Source organism: Streptopelia decaocto, assembly GCF_964273445.1.
Source record: "Streptopelia decaocto genome assembly, chromosome: 1".
Taxonomy (NCBI): domain Eukaryota; kingdom Metazoa; phylum Chordata; class Aves; order Columbiformes; family Columbidae; genus Streptopelia; species Streptopelia decaocto.
Window position 1 is genome coordinate 149504965 of NC_138663.1, and position 18162 is coordinate 149523126.

Genomic DNA, 18162 nt, shown 5'->3' on the forward strand with positions numbered 1-18162 from the left:
GTAGTTCTGTTAGCAAGGTTACTAATATGGAAACATTCTAGAAAACCTTGATTCCTTTTTGCCAAGTACAAGTGCATTTGGGGCAGATCCACAGAAGCTAGAAGCAGGCCAGGTGTCTGATCTGAAGACAACTTCCTTCATCTAGTTTTACTACAGGAATGGGGCAGCATAAATTCCTTCCTTGGCCTTGATAGTGAGACTGGAGGCATTGGAAACTGCACCCCTTCCCTTCCATCTCCAACAGCTCCACTTTTCCCAGCTGCATCTCCCTCTCCCAATCTGGAGCTGGTTTCTCTTGAAATCCCCTGTCAGGGTCAGTGACTCAGGACCTAGCTTGACCTTAGGAGAACAAGCTAGTGTATGCACCACAAACCTGTTACACTATGCACACACACAAAGTGATGCTTCAATTACAGCCTTAAGTGGAAAACAATCTAGCTTTTTTAAAAAAATTACCTTTCTGACTTTTGAGGTTAGTAAAGCCCTGCAGCGTAAAGCGCTTTTTTGACAGTACAGAGCATTCTGAGGCAGAGCTAGTGTCATCTACAAAGGAAGAGAGAGACACAAAGAAAAGAGAGAAGGCCATGAAGAGGTCAAGGCAAAAAAAACTGTTTGCAGCCCTACCAGGGAACCTGCATGTTAGAATGAGAAAGGACAACTGAAAGTCCAGGTACAACAGAAGAACCCAAGGGGCCAGTTCTTTTCACTGTGCAGGAGCCTGTACTGCCACTGGTTCAAGTAATCTCCATGATGGGAACCAAAAATAAAGAGAAAAAACCCCACAGAACTCTTCAGAACAGGTAATGCTGAGAAATTTATCCAGAGGAAGAGAAGCCCGAGAAGCTGGGCAGCTCGAAGAGAAGACTTGCTGCAGACTCAGAGCACATAACACAAAGCTCCCAGCTCCTTCTGGCTACCTTTCATTCAAGGTGGCTTTGAGCCTGTCCACACCACATAATGGGACACAGAAACCCCAAGCTAAGGGCAGATGAGACCAGCACACTTTGTGGGTGTGCTGTCTGAGGGCTGAAAGCAGCCAAGCCCTGCTTGGTCAGGTGTAATGCTGCGTTTCCCTGCACTACCGGGGCTACTCTGCCGGTGGATCTGCCAGTGCACGTGCAGCACAGGCATGCTCTTTGCAATTAGAGACAGCAACACATACGTGTCAACTCACCTTTGCCTTTCTCAGGGTACTTTGGTGCTACTGCAGTGCCATAAACTTCTAGACTTGTGAGATCAGCTTTTTTCTCTTCCATTTTTCTGGTGTTTCTGATGTGGTTCCGTGAAGGGCTGTTTATTGGAAGGAAGTTAATACAATCAATCTATATCCAGCAAATTTGGATCTGACCATGGGTGATGACATCTGGTCCCAGGCTGCCTTTTACATACAGATATATGGGCTGGAAACCATTTCTTAGCCACTTCCCAGATCACACCTTCCAGGACTGAAGAAGACCTTGGTGACTGTGCATAGGAAGACCATGAGCACATATAAAGGAGAAAGACTCCCCTAGCTGACTGCAACCACACGTACTATGGCAGTGGGAGCTACTGAAAAGACAGCTCTGGACAACTTCTACTCACTCTCACCTACAAGCACACATTCTGTGCTGACAGTTTTCTTCTGAACATACTAAGGAAAAAAAGAAACAAACAAACAAAACAGAATCAATTCTGCCCCTCAGAAGCTCTTAACAGATGGAACAGATAAGGGATGAAAAAAGAACACAGGCTGGATCTTGCAGCTGGATTCACATCACACCTCTAATTGGGAATGAAATGGAGAAAGATAGCCCACAAATACTATGCATGTGGGAAGTTTACCCTGAGTGATAGTAGATGCATAAAACATGCAGGGCAGAGACCTATGATACATATTTGAGCACACACCAGGTTGGAATGGCTGAAGATATGAACGCATGGGCTTATGGTACACATACACATATAATGAAAAAAAGAGTGAGAGGCGGAGGATTAAGAAGAGGTGTCAGACAAGGGCAGAAGAGCAGATGGGAGCAGAAGAATATACAGGTTGGTAGGGTGAAGAATAAAAACCAGGAAAACAAAAAAAGCTTGGCTCAGAAGTTGGGACACTACAGGAATCAATGCATCTCTTAATTAAAAAAAATGTAGGAAAAGAACAAGGGACAAAGAAAAGACAAAAAGGAAGGTAACCTGACTTTGGAAAAGAAAGAAAAAATAATCCAGATGAAGGAAAAGAATAGGGAGGGAGGCAAAAGGGAGGCAAAAGGGAGGCAAAAGGGAGGCAAAAGGGAGGCAAAAGGGAGGCAAAAGCTGCTCCACATAACTCCTTTATCTGGGGTGTAAAGTATACAATTAGCTGTTCAACAAACAGGCACATAATACCAGCAGGATATTTTGGCTGGTGCAGAAAAAGACTTTTCTGTGTTGCTCTCTATCAACTGGCAAAGCCCACATCACTGCTGATCAGTTTAACCATTCTGAAGATGTATCGACCCCAAACTTCACAGTTTTAGAGTACAAAGTGACCTAAAAAAAAACCTAACACACAAGGGGCAGTATTAAGGGACAGAAGAACTGCAAACCAGATGCGTTAGTACATTTAAAAGACAGCCAGGCTGATTTGACAACATACTTGCTTACCTCGAACAAGATGACCCTGGTAGAGGTAAACTCTGTGTTTGTTCTAATGTCCTGTGCTGACTGGCTTCTGTAATGGAGGAAAGAAAATGAAATATTAACACTGATTTGTGTTTTGAGTTTTTTATTTCTGCAGTCCTACACAGTGAAGATATACAGGGCAGGTTCTGAAGTTCAAAGAGAAGGGAGATTAAAAACCATGTATATATACACAAAATATTTTACCTCTGCATGCCTGCAGCTGACTTGTCAGCACTTTTCTGATTTCATTTACCCAAGTAGCTTTAACTTCAGGGGTTGGTGCCTACTCGAAAATAAACACGATCAGCCATCAAGCACAGAATAGTTACTACACAAATAGTCACATGCCAAAGCACAGTCTGGGAGCAATCCTTCAAGAGGGACAGGCAGAGTTCCCTCTTTAGTCCTTCAGCGAAAAGGAACTAGTGGTGACAACTGGAACACACTGAGGCAGAGGCTGTGGACATGTGAGACCCCAGCTCCGCAGCCAGCCACTGCAATAGTAATGGTGTACACAATAACCTCCTTGTTGTAAAATGTGATTATTGCCCCCCCCCGGCCCACAGAAGGCTGTGCAATTTAAATATATACATAAACTACCTAACCTACCTTATGAATTTATCTGATAGTATTGCTTTTTTTTAAATCCTTTCTTCCTACATTTCCTCATCACTGTTTATTAGTGATACAACAGAGGAAAAAACCCTCCAGATCTTCATAGGGTTAGATTCTCCCCCCCAGCCCTTTTCTCTCTCTCTCTTTTTTTTTTTTTTTTTTTAAATGTAGCGACATGTTATTTACCTGTATAATGTAAACTTCTTCCCTTGCATTATACCAGATTTCAAATTTTTTTGCATCGCCTTTGACATTTTCTGTTATTCCAACTGCTGCCATCTGGAAGCAAAGAGAACAGAAGTTGACCTACCAAATTGCAATTACAATAACAATAGAAGCAGGCGGCTACTGGTATTCTTTGGTGCTCTATTTCTGGAAAGGAAAACTACTTTTGGCTTCTTACTCAAGGAAAAGAATAATAATACACGATCTGCATGTTGGATGTAAGACATTTAGTATTTTGTGCCAGCTTGGCTACCTCAGAGGGAAAAAAGGTTTAGGTACATTAAACTGAGACTGACCCACAAGATGTATCTTAAAAAATCCAAACACCAAATCTTACATCTATTTTATACTACCCCGCTCTACACATGATTACATTTTGATTATTATATGTTGATTTTTATTAACTCATTGTTACATTTTGATTAGTGCAACTGCCATTCGACTTGACTAGTATGGTTTGGATTTTCTCAACGGATCATGTTCCTCTACCCTGGCTCTCTGACAGCGACACCAAGTGACACAGACCTGCAGCACCAGCCAGGTTTCTCTCAAAGGCTGAAGTTCCCAACGCAAAACTATAATACCTTCACTGACAAAAAACTAGAGTGTCGTATTACAGCAGGATAAACCCTCAGGACCTTGACCTTACTGGACTGCTCAGGGTCTTACATTTAAGGAGTGTTTGTAGCTGTAAGAAGGTGCTTTCTCATATCCCTCTCCATTTTCTTCTCGCTTTTTACAGAACAGCACTGCTTTCTCGTGGAGGAAGAGGTGTCGCTGCATTGGCTTGAAGCGTGCCAAATCCTTCACTTTTGAGTGACCCTTTTTATGATCAGTCCAGACATTGAAGGATCCTTGCATTAAAAGCTTGCCCAGCTCATTCAGGTTTCCCTGGAACAACAACAACAAGATATTTATAACTACAAAGAGATAACATTAGAGTAAAGCACATGCTCTGAGCAGGTCTTTACAAGTTCTTTTGTTCCAGCTAATCACTCACATAAGTGTTGATGTTGGGTTTGGAAATGTAATAAAAATAAAGTCAGTGCTAGATTTTTTACACGTGATTTTCTCTTTCCTCAATACTGTTCAGGTAGGATTTTACAGTCAAGAGTACCAGCAGCAAAGATACAGAGATCTACACATAGAGAGAGGGGTAGACACAATAAACTTATTTGTTTTGTTTTTGTTTTTCAAAACTCTGCTCCAAAGCTTCTTAAATTGTTGCTTTTTTGAACTGGAAGTTCTGGGTGCAGTTTTATACAGGGATATAAAAACTTAGTAGTGACTCCCATTTGGCAGTAGCCTAAACCAGACTTTTCATTACGATCTTCTGTTTCTAACTTGGTGTCAAGTAGATCAAAAGAAGAAAATGGGGGTAGATGGAGCAGCAGGAAAACTCATGAAAAGTAGAGAGAGATCTATTTTCAGTTATTATCACTACACAATTCAGTCTAAAGGCACCTTTTGTAAAACATTCTCATCATTAATACACAGTAGAGGGTATTCTGTACATATATCTAAGAAATAAATTAAAATAAATTTAAAAATAAGTGAAAATACTGTTACTCACATCGTAGCCTGTAATGGCTATCTGGTGCATAGAATCATTAACTGCTTTGAGAATACCCAATATAGAAGTTAATGCCTCCTGAAGATCTTCAGCTCCTTCACAGTTCTTACTGTACTTCAGCATTTCCTGAATGGGCAGAGAATGACAACACACTTAGTTTTCAACCTGCAATAACTAAGAACCTTCACATTTTAACACTGAATTTAAAATTTTCAAGTTATCCAGCAAACTTTTAAACCATATAATCTAGAGTGTTACTGTCTGGAACTCAGAAGACCCTGAAGTTTTACTTTTCATCTCTGCTGCTGATTAGCCCAATATATTTCATTCATCTAAATGTTTTATAAGCACTAACCTAAGAATTTCACAAGACTAAATCTACAAATATTTCTTATCATAATTGCTAAAAAAAAAAAAAAGCAAAACCCAAACCAAAACAAATGTGTTACTTTTAAAATTTCTTGCAATTTAGAATTGAAGAACATGTAAAAACATAGGCAAATTTCATTTATTTGAATTATGCTGAGACCTGGGATACTAGTTACAGACTAACAGACTTGACGTTACTGCACTGAGCATTATCGACACATTTTAAAATGAATCTCTTCTCCAAAGGGCTTATTGGTGAAACTGCATCTTCCAGTTTGATGCAGATAAATGTAGCTGCGAATTCATGTAGGATCCGCCAGATTTCATGGTATGAGAAGAAGCATCTGCTCACAGACCACAGGAACTAAAGATACTTTAAATTGAAAACCTTTCAAATATTCCTCTCTTCATGCAAACCAAACATAACTAATTCTATAAAAGCAGTTTAAATCAATTTTAACTCAAGAGATAACTTGGTCCAAGGTAATTTTTTTTTACATTACTGTTATGTGAAATTGTTGAAATATGTGTCTATGTGGGAAATGTTTCTTAAAAACAAGAGAGCTTCAAACATGGCCAAAACATAGACATTCATTTTAAAATTTATAATAGTATATTTATCTCATTTAGCTCTCAGTATAGCGTGGTTTATAACTGGCAAGTAACAAGGACTCGTTTTTCTGTGTTGCAAAGTTTTCTTGGTCTTTCTGTTTCCCATGAACAACTTTTCATTCTTCTCTTCAGCAGAAACATAAGGACAAAATAAGTTAAAAAATGTGTCTCTGTGGTAACATTTGCCTGTATACCGGCAGCTTTTTGGCTGAAGAGGAAGGAACCAAGCTGAAAATTGACAGACTGGGACTTGTCTGTTTTGATTTATACATCTGTCCACTGACTTTGAGGCTGGTTTCCCTCCAGTGGAATGAGAGGACCAGCATTTAAAAAAAACAAAAACACAAACTATACTTAGTGTTATAGTTTATTAACACATACCTTTAGCAATAATTGGTATTTGGTTATTCTCTGCACAGGTTTCAGCAAGTATGAGTCCAAACTGAGCTTGTGATCGAGTTTTCTTTGACATTCCTGTAATCAATGTTGGATTTCATCAGCACAATCATCAGTATTTCTGTTATTTGTTCTTGACATAAATTATGAACTTGAAAAAAAAAATTCCAAACCTAACAACAAAACCTGCCCCACAAATATTTTAGAGCCTCAAGCAAACATACCTGAAAGAATGCAGAATCTGAAAACTGCCTCCACAAACTTTCCGATCGAGGTTTATTTTGACAGTACTTTTCATAAATCTGGAAATCTTCCATCTGAAATTGGGGAGATGAGCAAAAAGTTAATAAATTCTTCTGGCTTCAATGGACAAAGTCCATTGGATTTTTTTTTCATAATCAATATGGCTAAGAAAAAGCAACAACAAAACCAAAAATGCAATTCCTTGAGGCATCCCAAGCAAAACAACAATTATTAAAAATAATTCATTTTGTAATGGCTACTGGTTTTGCACTTGGAACATCAGAATAAAACATCCCTGTCAATTTTTGTGTCTAGTTGCACGTTAAGCATGATGTCAAGAAGCACATATTATATTTACAGATATATGTCACAGTATGAAAAATATTTCTATGAATACCCAACCATGAGAACTTCTGTGCAGCTCATTTAAAAGCCTTCACCACTTTTTTACACATTTTCTCTTTATGAATGTGTTTTTCACTGTGAGTTGCACTAGGGCAGACCAAGCAGTTTGTTGCCCCCTATCACTTCAGCAACTACATAGCACGACTTCAGCACTTGCTGAAAGCAAAAGGAAATAAAACTGTTGAAAATGTCACAGTAACTATATATATAAAGGAAAGACTAAGCAGGAAATCAAGCCCAGAAGCACCTCGGTCCCTCAGTTTTAGAAAACTGCATCCCTGTGGATGTAGCCAGTAAGCAGGAGGGAGAGGGATGGCTCCTCCCAGAAGTTTTAGAGCATCAATAGGCAGCAACAACAGGAGCTTGATTTCCATAAACAGATTCCTATTTAGCCTTTGGTATTATACAAGTAAGACTCAATGTATAAATAATCCCAGATTAAAAGAAATTTAATTCCGTCAGAGCTTTCTATTTTCAGAATAAAAATATTTTGAACTTACTCTGTTGAGGCGCACCCTTTAAAGAAAACAGAAAACAACAAAAAAAAATCCAGTAAAACAAAACAAAACAAACTAACCAAGTAAGCCAATCATTTACAGTGACGTTAAATGATGCAGCACATGATTCTTCTACATGTTTTCCTAACTGCCACTTTAATAAGCAGTTTTCTTTCAACAAGGTAATATCTCTTTCTAACAAAATTTATTACCCCTCACAGCAGAAAATATCCCTAGCCCTCAGTTAACATCTACATTCTCAACCTGCTACCTGTCCAAGACAAATGAAGGGGATGTGATGGCAATTAGCACGTGAAAATCGCTCTTATATGTTGCAGTCTTACAGAGGCTTACAAACGAAATGCCAGCAAAAGATGACGCATACCTGTTCCAGAAAGCACCGTCCTACTAGTTCTGGGTATTCTATGTAGTTTTCTAGTTCTCTCAAGAATATTCTACGAGGAAGAAGATTTTTCTTAGAGTGCATATTAAAACAGTTGTAGTAAATGTTCACATTCTTACAATTTGTTTTCTGAACTTTTAGAAACAGAGTTGTAATACTGTACATTAAAACTAAACAAAACTCTTCTAGATCATGTACTTAAAAAGGGATAGCCAATTAAAGCAAAACATTCTGACCAACTTCTTTTAGCTTACTGTTGCTACAACTGAAATAAAATATAAGGTTGGGGAAGGAAGGAGGACGTTCTTTCCCTGCCTTATGTATTCAGCAGCAGCATTTGTACAGTTTGAAGAGTTTGTTTTTTCTTTCCAATTACTACCAAACGCCACAAAGCAAACAAACCAACTAAACCCCACCCCCACAAGCAAAGTAAACCCCCCAAAAAAAATCAGAGGCAAAACTTAAGTCTAGTTTTGCCTGAATAAGAAACAACGATTTAATATGCTTAACTTGAAAATACTTCTCTTTTATACCAATTTAAATACTGTCTTGTGAAGAAATACCTCTCTAGCAGCAAGGATTCAAACTTCAGAGAGAGGTCACTCAAGTATAAAATTAAACAGCCTCAGCCAGATTTAAGAGATGAGAATTTGTGGTTTAGAACAATAATTTATTTCCTACATAAAATTTCATAAAAAATAAAAGAAACCCAAAAACCTAAAAAAAACCCCTTGCTTTAATTAGCTTATAATCAGATCCCAATACCTTCCTTCAGGAAGAGGACCACGAGGCAAAATTCTACCTGTGCACTGCAAAAATTTCATACAGCTTTGCTCACCTTTTATAGATACTTTGTTTCTCCTCTTCTGTGCAATATGAATTTTGACTTGCCAGACAGCCAAGTGGGACTCAGTAAGGATCTTTTAACAATTTAAATCAGACTAAAAGGAGGAGTAAAGAATCCCATCAAAATGCTATTTTCATATCTGAGTGCAAATCCTCACCTGTTGTGAAAGTGATAGATTTCTTCCATATTCCCAAACAAGATATCCTTCTTATTCTGGAGTTCTGGTGAAATGAGATGAGCCATTAAGGGGTTGTCCATCTCTGCAGCGTACCCCTGCAACAGAGGAGAGAGGCACACTGATTATCTCCCTTGACTTGCAGTACTTATCTCTCTCTGACAAGGCAGTCTGCCTGCAGGCTGATAGACAGCAAAGAAAGATCTCACTAATCACAAATAAGTATACAAATTCTGATTTTGTTCATCAGTCCAGTAAGACACACCTATAGTCTTTAGAAAGATGCTTGAATAATTACTGCAGTTTTAGTTAAGCAAGGTTGAAACAAAGTTTGCAATCATTTCCACATAGCAAAGGCTACATATTCCTATACTGCTTACAAATTATAGCTCGTACTTTTTCTGTCAGACTTCACACACCTGAGTTTGAAGCCACAACTTCAGTACACACACAAAACCTCATGCTAGTCTTAGCTGTTAGTGTGAGGGAACAAGCTGACTGTAGTTACTTCTGTAGGTAGCAGAAACCATTAAGCTGCAAATTCTATCTTTAAGACATTTCCATTAGCTTTGGTACCAAAAGTCATAACTTTAGATTCTGACATCTCCCATTTGCCATACAAGGCCACACCCTCTTGTGTATGTGTACCTGGCACAGAAAAGGTGGCTTTAAGCCCAGCTCTGTTCTCCTCTGGTCCCAAGGTCACTAACCTGCAATGAAGTGATCTCCCGAAACACTAAAAAGCAAAGCCACCAAGCAACCTTCCCCCCAAACCCCAAATCCAAACAAAACACCCAAAACCAATCAACCAGAAAAACTGCAAGAATGCTCTAGTACCTGTATTGTTCACAGATTTCTTACTGTAATTTCCTAATGTAAGCAGATTTCTTAGTGTACAGGCACCATTTAAAATCATCATAGACAAGGCGGTCACTGCATTAGTGACATTGGTTATAATAAACTGCACAGAATTATAACAAACTGACAAATTAAATGAAAGGATAAGCAAAAATGCACCAACAACCAAGATTTTCAATATCAAAGTGTTGTCCAAACTACAAAAACTGGAAGAACTAGCTGGTAAAGCCAGCTAGCCTGAAAAAAAATTAAGGATTTTGGTAGAACAGTGATTAGACTTTTTAAAAATATTAGAAACACTTCTTTAAAAATCTGGGTATTTTTTCCTCAAATACCACAAAATAAGGAAAAAAACAATGGCAAAGGGAAAGATGCTAGAGCTCATAGATAGCCAACCATTGTCTCTCTTTCATATCTCTCTCCCCAAATAGGAAGGTGCAGGGTCTCAAAGAGGGAAAAAAGTCATACAGCCTTAAAAGAAGATAAAAATAATTTACATAAAACTGAGTTAAAATTAACAGAAGAACTGCAGCCACCATGCGTTTAGGTGCGGTTAAGAGAATGAATGATTCATTTCCATCTGAAATAAAGATGATGCTGAACACAGCAGCAAAGCCAGCAGTGACATAAAGAAACGGTACCTACCCCAGCTGAGGTGAAAACAAATCTGATAGAGCTCAGTACTTTGGAATTCTGAAAGAACAAAAGCCTGAAACCCACAAATTGACAAAAAGCTTCTGACACTTCACTGCCTCTCCCTTCAGGTTGATGCAGTACTGCTTTTGAAAATGTATTATAAAACCCCTTCATGTTTTACTACTTATGCAGTACCTGTGTTTTATGAAAGGTTATAGAAAGCTACTCCTTGCAGTCACAGGGATCATTTAATCTTACTTTAAGAATATATAAGGTTTTGCTTAGTCTTCCATACGAAAGTTGTTCCAAAAGCATCAAAGTAAACGGAAGAAGGAGTCAAATACAATACATGAAAATAGACCAGACCAATAATTTTTCCCAATAAAAAAGACTGGATTCCCCAGACTAAAGTCAGATGAACATGGTTATTAATAAAAGGAAAACTATTACACTTGGATAAAAGCAGCTATAGCAGTTTCCCAGTAATCAATCTTGGGAACTACCTTGTTTTTTTTCTATTTGAATCCTTGGCAGAGAGAAATGCATGGCAAAGTATGACATAATAATAGGAGACACTGTCCACACAAATGAGTATCAGGTTATTTTCCTGAAAGAATGGAAAGACTTATACGAGAAACAAAGGCATTGGGAGAATGGCCATAACTATGGATTAATAACTAGAATTACTCAAAAGCTGGAAGACTATCATTGAACAACAAGGATCTGATCCAGAATTACGGCTGGCAGTCCCAGTCACTCAAGTTAGAGAGAAATTAATCCCAAACTAGAAGGCGGCACAGAGAAGTGTGCCTGGCATGGTCAGAGTACTGGAGAGTCTATCACATTGGCAGAAAATCAACAAAGCTTGGCTTAGCAAGACAAGGGCTGCACTAATCTCTATGCAAAGCAAAAGTAACACCAAAGGAGTACCAGTAGTAAGAACCAAAAATCCTCCAGCTATTGAAGTCTTGATTTTAGGAACAGAACTGTGCAGATAGAATTGGATACAAAAGCAGAGAAGAAAGTGATCCTTAGGCCCACTCCAGACCCACCTTGCTTTATTACCACACCCCAGATGCAACCATCCTACTGTCATAGACACTTCCCAGCACTTGGATCGGACCCAGGCCATAAATGCTATGGGAAGCTGAGCACAAAGTAGGCTAAAGAAAGATCAGAATTCAAAACCCTCAGACAGTACTCTTGCTTGAAGGTATGTACTCAGAATTTATCACCCTCAGTCCATAACTTAATGACAGCTCCAATTTAGGAGTTTAACATTGACAGGGACACCAGGAGTACCCACTTGGCTCAATTCCAGTTCATCATGATTAAAATAATACAACCTCATTTATCTGCAACTTCATCTTCTACAGTCAAAATGGACTACAACAAAATGACATGTCCATGTCTGAAGATATTAGGAAAAAATTCTTCATGGAAGGGGTTGTCAGGCATTGGCACAGGCTGCCCAGGGAAGTGGTGGAGTCACCATCCCTGGAGGGGTTTAAAAGGCGTTTAGACGAGGTTTTTAGGAACATGGTTTAGGTCTAGAGTTAGGTTATGGCTGGACTCTGATCCTGATGGTCTCTTCCAACCGAAATGACTCTATGGCTTAACAAACTTGAGGAACAACATAGAATACTGCAGTGTGTTTCTACAAGCAACTCAGCAGTATTGCAATTGTGCCTCTGAAAGCGTGGAGCAAAGGGAACAGTTTTGTTTCCTTTACAATTCTGAATCAAGATAGAATTATTACAATGCACTCTGTTGCCACAGTTGCACACGAGACATTTGGAAGATCACTTAAAGGTATGCAAGAAACAAGTTTTCTCCTCTGACACATAATTCTCTCAATGTAGATTCAGATTTCTGTGTGACACACAGCCTTCCTGGAGCTGACCCAAGACTCTGGAATGAACTTATGCAGGAATTAATCATCATTACAAATCTCACATGTCTTATTTTCTGCCCAAATTGTGTTTTCTAGTTGCATGAATATTTTCTAGAAAAAAATATTGCACGTTCCTGCCTCTGTGAAAACATGATGAGAGAGGAGAGGTGTAAGAATCACAGCGCTTGATGGGACAAGCAGAGGTATTACAGCAGTAAGGAAAGCAGAAAAGCATCCATGAAATGAAAGAGAGAAATAGATTCACTAACTAATAGCCATGGTGAAACTTGATCTTTACCTCAAGAACACAGAGAAGTTCTTCCACATATGCTCGTTCAGTCTCAATAAGTTCATTAATCACGTGCCTGTAGACAAAATATGCCAATTAAGGCAGGCCTATTCACTTAAGCAAATTGATGAGACAATGTTAGCTTCTGTGTTTATGCTTTACTTCAGACAATAAAAGAACAATTTCTAGGTAATGGAAAACACGATATTTCACAGATATTTCTGTCAACAGTTTATATATCCTTATTGAGAAGGATGCATTTTTAAAACACTTAAATCTTTGAAACTGTGTTTAAACAACAAAGTAAAATCTAGGATTTTAAACACTGCAGTAACTGAACTGAGGAAGTGAAGCATTTTATCATTGTACATACAAAATCTGGTTATGCTGTGTTCACAAGTATGACAGGAGCTGGAGTTACAGCTACATAGGAGTATCAAACACAGACTTATATTGGTCATTTTAAATTAGAGGCATTTAGGGCACGCTTTAAATGCCATGATGCTGCTTTAAGTTTGATTTCCCTAATGGTCAAGCAAGCATGCTTCCCCTGGTCCCTTCCCCCTTGTGATTTTCTACCATTTAACATGTGATTGTAACAGTGAAGAGACAGTAGAAGTATCCAGTTTACAGACAGAAATGCAAGCTCTGATATACACATTGCAGGTGGTACTCAGTAATTTTTTTAAATATAAGTGTTGCTGTTTAGTTTTTATATACAAAAAGTGATTTTTCTTAACATTTATCAAAACAATGACTAAAGAGAGTCATACAAAAATACAGTCTTCTGAAGCACAGAGATCAAAACCTCCAATAGATTTGCAGGAGGCTTACTTATTACTTGAAACTGTGTCATCTCTGAAATGCAAATATGTAGTTATCTTGCCACAGCATCATCTTGCTGCAGGAAAGCTAAAGTCTGGTACTATATAAATCATAAATAATGCTGCAGACAGACTGAAATATCTTCCTCTGCATACAGAGCATATTCACGGCATTTCAAAAAGCACTGAGCACCACTTAATTCAGAGAAGCATACTTAACAAATCCTTAGCCAAACTCAGACTTTGCTGGAACCGGATCAGAGAAAAAGTATTTTTTTGTTTATCAAAATATACTTACTGCCGTAACACAGCTAGATTTTCTTCATCATCCATTGTAGATCCTCCTCTACTTTGATGGAGTTCAGTCATTTCACTCTAAAAGAAGGAAACAAACAACAACAAAATTATCACAGCATCACAGATGAGAAAAAAACACTTCAAAATGCAGAGCTTTGCTCTCAGCTCTACTTGCATGTGTTTTCACAGGAACGACTACTCCATTAAAATTGAAGGCAATTTGTAAGAATGCTGCAAAATAAATCCAAGTCAACCTGAAGGTCTTGAAGTAGACAAGAACATTTATACACAGAGAGTTCTCCATGAAAGGCCAGTTTAGAAGAGACAGTGGTTGGAGGCCCCTTTCCAGGAAGACAACATCAGAGCATCAGCATAACCTTGGAGGCAACACTGGACTTAGCCTGTTTTCCAAGCTAAAAATGAGGTACTGTGCTAACTTTCTGGTAACTTTCTAACCAGACACAGAAGTTCACTCTTACAACTTCAACTGTAATAGCTGACCTAATCAAGGCTTGCTGAAGAAAAGATGAGAGGCTCTGCTTTCAGTCTCCCCTTGAAACAACCCTTTTCTCAAACTGTTGTCGCTCCTGGGCACACGGTCCCGGCTTCTTCCTTGCATTGTCTCTTGCTGAACCTTCCCTGAGCTGATTCAACTCTCTAACCCAGTGGGAAACTACTGGTTTCTGTTGCTGCCGTCAGGTTCCTTTCCTTGCAGGAGGTGGGGCAGGAAGACCATCCCCGCTTGGGAATGGCAACCCATTAGGTCAGGTGAAGCTGTCTTGGAGCCAATGACAACTACCTCTTCACTTTCACCAGTTTTAAGAGTAGCCAATTACTATTGGCAAATAATAAATATTTCCTGTTCATAGAATTTATATTTTGCTGCCCCTAACATTTTTCCTAATATAGGCAACTATTTACTTTACCTTCTCTCATACCCAGTCCAGCGACAAAGCAGCCTTTATTTAAACCACACAGCTGCTTCACCAGAGTTACTTTGATAGGGGCAATACCATCACTTTTTCAGTGGAATGGCCACATTCTTCTTGAGGTTCCTAAATATTTCACTGTATTATGACTTTCTTAAGCAGTAGGTGCATGAAAAGTGCAAAGATAAAAATTACCTTTCCTCTTCTGTAGTTTACCCTCCGAAGTGCACTGCTTTCTGAGTTGGATACAAATTCTCTTTGAAGACCTAAGCATGTAAACCAGAACCAAACAGCAGTCAGAACGTGAGCAGATCTCACACAGATGTTTGCGCAAACACAAATTATAGCTGAAAGTTTCTTTATGTTTCTCAGCATAGTGCAAAAAAATAGTTCAAGGCTACTATAGGTACTTACTTGGAGATGTACAAGGAGATTTTATAAAGGCTTCAGGTCTTGGTGCAACTGGCTGAACAGGACGTGTCTGCTTAGCTGCCAGTTTCTTAAGACTTACTTGTCTTTTTTGAAACATTTCTTCCATACTTTCCTGCTTCTGGAAAACCTTTTGCACATGCTCCTATTATTGCCACAGAAATTAAAAAAAAAAAAAATAAATTAAAAAAAGAAGCCCCATCAGAGACCTGTCAACAAGCTCCACTGCCATTTATGGCATGTTGATTTGAAACTGCGACTGCTTTTATACCATGTATAAAAACATTAACCTACTCTTCACTCCTAACAATGCATAACTTACAGTCATTTAGTACACTGGAAAACTGGAACATCACTTCATAAAACATTTTGTGTGCTTGCTGTAGATAAACAAGTGAGGTTCAGGTTTCAATTGAAAAAAATACGGTAAAGTTTTCTCGACAGTGTCTTATGGTTCTATTATATGAAGAGATCAACCAAGAGGAAAAGGGACATATTCTCAAGTTCTAAAAACCAGCAGTTACAAAGCAGAACTCACACAAATATCAAGGGCAAGCACATTTTTGCTACATAAAAAAGATATCACAACTGAGTATTTGAAATACTTTTTTTTTAAAGTAATCCTACTATATTTAAAATTGAAGTAGTTATTAAAAGACTCTGAAGCCCTTCATGCTTATCCAGAGATATGGCAGGATTAGCACCTCAGGTAGCCAAATGTGTTGGCTTTCCAGTTCCAGGCATATCTTCTAGTGCTGATTATTTAGCTTTATCAATACCCATGCAAGAGAGCAACTCTAAAATTAACAAATGAACACATAGATACACATAAACATCTTCTGGTACCTTTAGATCCTCATTGAGGATGTGTGCATACTCTCTGTAAAGTTTATTCAACTCCTTGATTTTATTGCCCGCACCAGTGTCCAGGAATTTCTCAATCTCCTGTAATGCTGATTCTGCACCATCCTGAGACTGACACTTATCTACTGGCTGTGAAGCCAGCAGATAAATCCCTTCATCGCACCACTTCATGGACTAGAAACAGAGAGAAGAATAGGCTTAGAATGTACCAAGGTCCACAGCAAACACTGAGAAGTCTATAACATTTTGTACCTCTACTTGTGATGTTTTCAGCTATTCAAGGAAAAAACTTTCAGCACACACAGATTTTTTAGCTGCCATTATGACAACCAGTTGACTGAGGTTTTAGTAAACAAGACGGGAAACAGAACTGTTCCATACAAAATTTACCTTTTCTAGTAAGCCATGCAGTTCTAGAGATTTGTTAAGAAGATTCCTCCTCCGTTCTGTCTCAGTAGTGAAGGCATCACAGAGATGAAGAAGTTCACTGCATTTTGGAATAATCGAGTCCACAGCATAATGGCTGCTTTGAATAAAAGCATCACCCTCTGAGGCTAGCATTCTGGCCTTTGCTATAGTTTCCTAAGAAATCAAACACTGATTTAGGTACATCTTTCCTTGGATCAACATCAGCAAAAAAAGTTAAAAATTATACCACTTGTTTTTATGCAGTAAAATACACATGTTGATATAGAATACATCTTTAGTTTACAGCTGACTCACTTAATAAATCAAAGTGATTTCCTGTCTACCCAGATGCCCAAGAACTGTTATGCCTCCTTCTTTATTGTATCAAATTGTATTTTATTGTATCATAGCCTTTTATGAGAATGTAACAAGGTGGGTGGATGATGGCAGAGCGGTGGATGTGGTCTTCCTTGACTTCAGTAAAGCCTTTGACACAGTCTCCCACAGCATCCTCACAGCTAAGTTGAAGAGGTGTGGTCTAGACAATAGAGTAGTGAGATGGGTTGCAAACTGGCTTAAGAAGAGAAGCCAGAGAGTGGTAGTCAATGGTGCGGAGTCTAGTTGGAGGCCAGTATCTAGTGGAGTGCCTCAGGGGTCAGTACTGGGGCCAGTATTATTCAATATATTCATTAACAATTTGGACGAGGGAATAGAGTGTACTATCAGCAAGTTTGCTGATGACACTAAGCTGGGAGGAGTGGCTGACACGCCAGAAGGCTGTGCTGCCATCCAGCGGGACCTGGACAGGCTGGAGAGTTGGGTGGGGAATAACCTGATGAAATTTAACAAGGGAAAGTGTAGAGTCCTGCATCTGGGCAGGAACAACCCCAGGTTCCAGTATAGGATGGGAAATTACATATTAGAGAGCAGTGTAGCGGAAAGGGACCTGGGGGTCCTGGTGGACAACAGGATGACCATGAGCCAGCACTGTGCCCTTGTGGCCAGGAAGGCCAATGGCATCCTGGGGTGTATTACAAGGGGGGTGGTTAGTAGATCGAGAGAGGTCCTTCTTCCCCTCTACTCCGCCCTGGTGAGACCACATCTGGAATATTGTGTCCAGTTTTGGGCCCCTCAGTTCAAGAAGGACAGGGAACTGCTGGAGAGGGTCCAGCGTAGGGCAACAAAGATGATGAAGGGAGTGGAGCATCTCCCTTATGAAGAAAGGCTGAGGGAGCTGGGTCTCTTTAGTTTGGAGAAGAGGAGACCGAGGGGTGACCTTATTAATGCTTATAAATATATAAAGGGTGAGTGCCACGAGGACGGAGCCAGGCTCTTCTCGGTGGCAAACAATGATAGGACAAGGGGTAATGGGATCAAGCTGGAACATAAGAGATTCCACTTAAATTTGAGAAAAAACTTCTTCTCAGTGAGGGTGACAGAACACTGGAACAGGCTGCCCAGGGAGGTTGTGGAGTCTCCTTCGCTGGAGACATTCAAAACTCGCCTGGACATGTTCCTGTGCAACCTCACCTAGGCGTTTCTGCTCCAGCAGGGGGATTGGACTAGATGATCTTCTGAGGTCCCTTCCAATCCCAAACATAATGTGATACTGTGAAAATACTTCAGAAACATTAAGGAGTTTAATCATATGGCCTCTTGGGGGAACCACTATTAGTCCTTCTATGCCTTAGACATTCAGCAGTGTGTTTGAGTGTGTATGTATTCAACTGG

The 18162-nt window shown here is 39.2% G+C and overlaps 1 protein-coding gene across 8 annotated transcripts in view; it reads right to left on the minus strand.

The window, feature by feature from the left end:
- Positions 1 to 18162, minus strand: part of MCF2L (MCF.2 cell line derived transforming sequence like) — a gene marked incomplete at its 5' end in the record, with an annotated part of 155769 nt that overhangs the window by 7746 nt on the left and 129861 nt on the right. For 7 of the 8 annotated variants that reach the window (XM_082045242.1, XM_082045238.1, XM_082045237.1 and 4 more), the window contains 16 exons: positions 1175 to 1290; positions 2626 to 2692; positions 2848 to 2926; positions 3445 to 3537; positions 4153 to 4374; positions 5057 to 5182; positions 6419 to 6511; positions 6658 to 6750; positions 7964 to 8033; positions 8986 to 9101; positions 12690 to 12756; positions 13803 to 13879; positions 14926 to 14996; positions 15145 to 15304; positions 16006 to 16197; positions 16414 to 16605. In XM_082045242.1, coding sequence (XP_081901368.1) covers positions 1175 to 1290; positions 2626 to 2692; positions 2848 to 2926; positions 3445 to 3537; positions 4153 to 4374; positions 5057 to 5182; positions 6419 to 6511; positions 6658 to 6750; positions 7964 to 8033; positions 8986 to 9101; positions 12690 to 12756; positions 13803 to 13879; positions 14926 to 14996; positions 15145 to 15304; positions 16006 to 16197; positions 16414 to 16605 — 1834 coding nt within the window. Of the gene's footprint in view, positions 1 to 456; positions 544 to 1174; positions 1291 to 2625; positions 2693 to 2847; positions 2927 to 3444; positions 3538 to 4152; positions 4375 to 5056; positions 5183 to 6418; positions 6512 to 6657; positions 6751 to 7963; positions 8034 to 8985; positions 9102 to 12689; positions 12757 to 13802; positions 13880 to 14925; positions 14997 to 15144; positions 15305 to 16005; positions 16198 to 16413; positions 16606 to 18162 lie in introns of all 8 variants that reach the window. The other variant, XM_082045243.1, reaches the window with a different exon arrangement.